This window comes from Beauveria bassiana (assembly GCF_000280675.1).
Source record: "Beauveria bassiana ARSEF 2860 unplaced genomic scaffold BBA_S00004, whole genome shotgun sequence".
Lineage (NCBI taxonomy): Eukaryota > Fungi > Ascomycota > Sordariomycetes > Hypocreales > Cordycipitaceae > Beauveria > Beauveria bassiana.
The window spans coordinates 434,275-439,408 of NW_007930839.1; the positions used below are offsets into that span (position 1 = coordinate 434,275).

The window sequence follows — 5,134 nt, forward strand, 5'->3', positions numbered from 1 at the left end:
CTGGCTGGATGGACCCAGACGTCTGGCTGCTTTTTCGCCAAGTTGAGCGGAGCGCTATAACCCTCTTTATTATTTGCCTTTGCACCTACTGGAGTACTTTTTGCAGCAGGTTCCTTGTCCCGTAATTACCTTATTAGTACGGAGTACATCCGTAGAGCACTGGTGTCCGGTGTTAGTGCTGCCCTATTCCTCTGTCGTACCTGTATCGCTGTAATACCTCGATCCTGCCCAGCTACCCGCCCTTGGCTCAAGTATTCTTTTCCCCTCAACCCGACGCCCGTGCAGCCCGCAGCTATCTCGGTCGGCTCCTCCCTACGGTAAAAGTGGTTGTACGGCAGACGCAATGTAATAGCCCTCCTCATCAGCCCTCACCAACCACTTTCTTGTGGCCTTGAATCTTGTTTTCTTCATCACGTCTGCTTCTTCCTTCTCCGGCTACTCTCTTCGCCATCTAATCCTGTCGGTTTGCATCATCTCTTGCTTCCATTGCACGTTTGCTTTTCCAATCCTTCAACGCAACTCTCCATTCAAGATTTGCCCGCCCTGACCATCCCGTCCCTCCCCTTATTATTGCTGGCTCCCTGGCGACGCCCGGCTCCTCCTTTGGCCCTGTCTTGCTATCTGCGGTAAGCTCAATCTTTTGTTTCCTTTGCCCTCTGTCTGCCCTTGTCATCGTGTCTCTTGGAGCCAGCTAGTGATAGTATTTGCTCGCTGTTGCTCCTCGACTCCGCTCTCCCTTGCTTTCCACCCGCTTTTGCAGCCCGCTTACTCTTTGTCACCCTGGACAGCGTTTGCTTGTTCTAATAGATTACTCGACCTCGCGGTCCTGATATCAATCCTTCGAGACCCCCTTCGCTTAACTTCTTCATTCCAAAATTGCATCTCTCCGATTCCCTGTTTTCTCACAACCAGAATCGCCTCGTCGCCAGCCTTTTTATTGCCCTTTTCGACCTCGATCTTTTATACCGTCGTTGCTGTGACACACCAGCAATCCCCACATACTCTCACCAGACTGTATACCCGCCAAAAAAAAAAGAACTTGGAGGCAAACCGTCTTCGCTTCGAGATAATCCCAACTAGTCTCAGATCTTGTTTCCCGTCCTAGCTATTTCTCACTGCAGTCTGGTCCTCTCTGGCATGCCATCTGTCACTGCTCCGGCGAGCTTTACTTTCGAGCTGCTATGAGCGACGTTCGTCGTGATTCAACGTTAGTACACTTTCGCCTCGACGCCCCTTCTGCAGCCATATTCGCCCTCATTACCATTAGCTGACTATTCTCCTGCATCTAGCAGCTTTGGAGATCCAAACGCTCAACCGCCGACCCCTCAACAGACTCCCACGTCTGCTTCATTTGCCAGTCCCATCTTCGAAACACCCCAGCAACCGCACGGTTCCTTCACCGACCTGGGTGGCTCGACACCTCGCTTCGCCGAAGAATATTCCGTCTTCAACGCTACTCCTGGAAATCTCAGAGGCTCACAATCCCAGTTCCCTGATTTTGTTCCGCCCACGCCCGTCAATTCCCATAAGCGGCTGCTCTCTACTGAAGGCTTTGCCCTCGAGATTGCGACCCATGCCAACCACTTTTCGCCCAACCCAAACTTGCCACCTGTCGACCCTTCGAAACGACTCGCTTCCTCTCCGAGCCTGAAAAACCCAAAAGATACCGCACGAGAGACCACTCCCATCTCGACTCCCTCCCTCACCAAGGCTAGGTCTGCCAAAAAGCCTCGCCGAGGAACAATTACCAAAGATCCCGACTCCCAGATCATATCTCCGCCACCCACCGTACACAAGGGAGAGCAGAAGCTCGCACCTAATAAGCTCATCATGCAATATGAACAGTCTTTTCACCAACCTGACTTTACTGAGGCAACTCATCCTCACGATATAACGACTCTCATGGCCAACTCGGGCGACATGTTTCACTATCCGCTATCAGCACCCGCTGCTGCTACCGCCAATTTTTGGGATCCCCAAGCATCCATGGGCATGGATCTTGATTTCAATACAGCTGCTCCAGGCATGTTTCCTTCGCCAGGTACTGGTCACCGACAAACTGGCTCATTCGATTGGAACAATAATGTTCAGCTTTTTCAAGACCCAGGCATGCTGCCACCGTCATCTAACCAAGAAAATGTCCAACCACAACAGAGTGTAAACCTGTCAATGAACCAATATACTCAACAACTTGATGATCCATTCGCCATGATGAACAACGGCGAATTGGTTGATCCTAATTTGATGATGGGTCAAAATGGCGCCATGCCTGCCTTTGCCGCAGCTGAGCAGGCAATACCCGCTCCTGGCGTCCCTGCCAGAAAGACGACCTCAAAGCCGAAACTCAATCGCGCAGGAAACAATAAGTCGACAAGCACAGCCAAAGTCCCGGATCGCAAACTGGCCAGCTCACCCCTCAAGCATCCTCGAAACGCACTACAACCGCCCGCAGGTGATTCCCAAGGCCGTGGAAAGTTGATAAGGAGCAACACATTGCCGACGCTGGCTCCCGCAGCTCGATCCATGGCACAAGTTGCTGGTGGCTCTGCTGATGGTGGCCGCCCAATGGCCCGACCCAGTGGAAGAATATCGCCCGCGAAAAACCAACGACGACTATCCTCCTTGGCGTCGATACGGGAGACCTCTACGGCTGTTCAGCGTGCGCCTGTGCGATTCACCATAGATGCTCGGGGCCGCGCAAGAGCAGAGACGACCATGATGGGACAGAGCAGCATGACCCAAAGCCTCCCGAGAAGTAAAAGCAATAGAGACCTGCCATCTCGTTCAACCTGGGATGCCTCTTCCGATGACGAATCTGAAGATGAAGACCCCATCATCATCCCTTCCCGCACAAACTCCTTTAGTGCCTCATTTGCACTCCCCGACCCCCGAAAACCTGTCGGATCCATCTTCCACCGCCCCCGGCGCAGCACAAGTGACAGAAGTAGCAGTTCTGCCGGCGGAGAAATTGGCCACCCGAATGGTGATGAGAGTGAAGCTGAAACTATCCTCAACGAGCAGCGCGGTCGCGGCGGAGATGCCGCTAGCGAACTCGTCAAGTTGGTCGAAAGTCGCCAGAAGCGTTTGAGCCAGCCCAATATGCCAGGGCGACTCCTCACCAATCTTGGTGACTTTCGAAGTGATACCGTTTCGCCGTCCAGTCTCGCCGAGTCTGGTTATGGCACAGATGCACAGGGTGTCCGCTGCGTTTGCAAACGAAGCGGATCCAGTAAAAATGCTTTCATGGTACAATGGTGTGTAAATCAGCTGGACCTTGCCTGTTTCTAAGCTAACATGCCCAAGCGAATCGTGCGAAATGTGGCTCCATGGCAAATGCGTCGGCATCTCAAAACGCACCATGACCAACGTGTATATTTGCGCTTTCTGTGCAAACACGGCTACGCTTGGAGGTGCCCGCTCTCGTGAAGAAATGCATGAAAATGCGCTTGGCATAGCATCACCAGTGGGAAACACGGCGTTTCGATCTTTTCGGTAAAACCACTGTCGAATGTATATTGGCCGGTGTAGATAAGATGGGCACAGCCGGCACATTGGTCGGGAATACGATTCTAGATGCCAATTCTTGATATATATGACGAAAAAAGCTCTCATGTAGCATATGCTAATATTAGTCAATTATTTCTTACTCTTTACGATTGGAGGAATACCCTTTCTGCACCCTACTCCGCGATTATTTTTATACATGAGTTTAGTCCCCACTGAGCCGCTGTGGGCCGGCAGAGCTCTCCGATTTCGGCTGGAGGGGCACCTAACGTTAGAGCATGTGGGCTAAGAGCTCCGATGCTTTTACAACTTTTGGGCCTTTTCTTCTGCATTCATCTAAAATTCCTCCTCCCTTGAATCTGTTTTTCCTCTTCTTATAACCCCCTCAAAATCTTACTATTTCTCACAATGTCCGAGCACAACATTGTCGTTTTTGGCGGCGACCACTGCGGTCCTGAGGTACGTACCCTCCCCCGCCGAAGAGGAGCTTGCTCGGAAACCCCTCCATCCTTTGCTAACACACGCTTGGTTGCATGTAGGTTGTTGCCGAGGGTATCAAGGTACGGACGAATCCCAATTCTTTCATTAAGGAGTGCTGCGAGATGACTTCGCAATGGGGATATAAATTCGTGCTGATTGCCCGCGATGCAGGTCCTCAAGACGGTCGAAAAGTACAGCGCCAAGGCAGGCAAGTTTAACCTCCAGGAGCATCAGCTCGGCGGGGTATGTACCACCTACCACCACCCACCACCCAATTTTCATTTCCTTGCTATCCTCCGGCCGCAAAGAGATGACTGACATTCTCGCGTTTTCCCTCGCCAGTGTTCCATTGACACCTCCGGCACGCCTCTAACCGACGCCGCTCTCGCCGCCGCGCAGGCTGCCGACGCCGTGCTCCTCGGCGCCATCGGCGGCCCCAAATGGGGCACCGGCGCCGTGCGTCCCGAGCAGGGCCTCCTCCGCCTCCGCAAGGAGCTGTCAGCCTACGGCAACCTCCGCCCGTGCTTCTTCGCCTCGGACGCCCTCGTCGACAGCTCCCCGCTCAAGGCGTCCGTCTGCCGCGGCACCGACTTTGTGATTGTGCGGGAGCTCACCGGCGGCATCTACTTTGGCGAGCGCAAGGAGGACGACGGCGACGGCACCGCCTGGGACAAGGAGCCGTACTCGCGGGCCGAGATTCAGCGCGTGGCGCGGCTCGCGGGCTTTTTGGCGCGCGGGCGCGGCGACAAGAAGGTGTGGTCGCTGGACAAGGCCAACGTGCTGGCGACGAGCAGGCTCTGGAGAAGGGTCGTCACGGAGACGTTTGCGGACGAGTTTCCGGAGCTCAAGGTCGAGCACCAGCTGATTGACTCGGCGGCCATGATTATGATTAAGAACCCGACGGCGCTGAATGGTGTCATTGTCACGAGCAACCTCTTTGGCGACATCATCAGCGACGAGGCGAGCGTCATCCCCGGCAGCATCGGCCTGCTCCCGAGCGCGAGCCTTAGCGGCATTCCAGGGCAAAACGGCAAATGCAACGGCATCTACGAGCCCATTCACGGTATGTTTCTTTGCCAATCATTACGACTCATAGCAAAAAAAAAAAAAAAAAANAAAAAATAGACGAAAGGGAGATAAGGTAAAAAGG

At 53.6% G+C, this 5,134-nt stretch overlaps 2 protein-coding genes across 2 annotated transcripts; both read left to right on the top strand.

Annotated features, from left to right (window-relative positions):
* Positions 1-1,181: 1,181 nt before the first annotated feature.
* BBA_01926 (PHD-finger domain-containing protein) lies at positions 1,182-3,288 on the top strand (the record flags this gene model as incomplete). The annotated part of the gene is made up of 2 exons (XM_008597023.1): positions 1,182-1,207; positions 1,290-3,288. The coding sequence occupies 2 exons, from the start codon at positions 1,182-1,184 to the stop codon at positions 3,286-3,288; spliced, it is 2,025 nt and encodes a 674-aa protein (XP_008595245.1).
* A 624-nt stretch (positions 3,289-3,912) lies between these two features.
* BBA_01927 (3-isopropylmalate dehydrogenase) lies at positions 3,913-5,129 on the top strand (the record flags this gene model as incomplete). Its single annotated transcript, XM_008597024.1, has 5 exons — positions 3,913-3,963; positions 4,044-4,064; positions 4,156-4,227; positions 4,327-5,047; positions 5,110-5,129. 5 exons carry the CDS (start codon positions 3,913-3,915, stop codon positions 5,127-5,129), a joined length of 885 nt encoding a protein of 294 aa, XP_008595246.1.
* Positions 5,130-5,134: the final 5 nt, after the last annotated feature.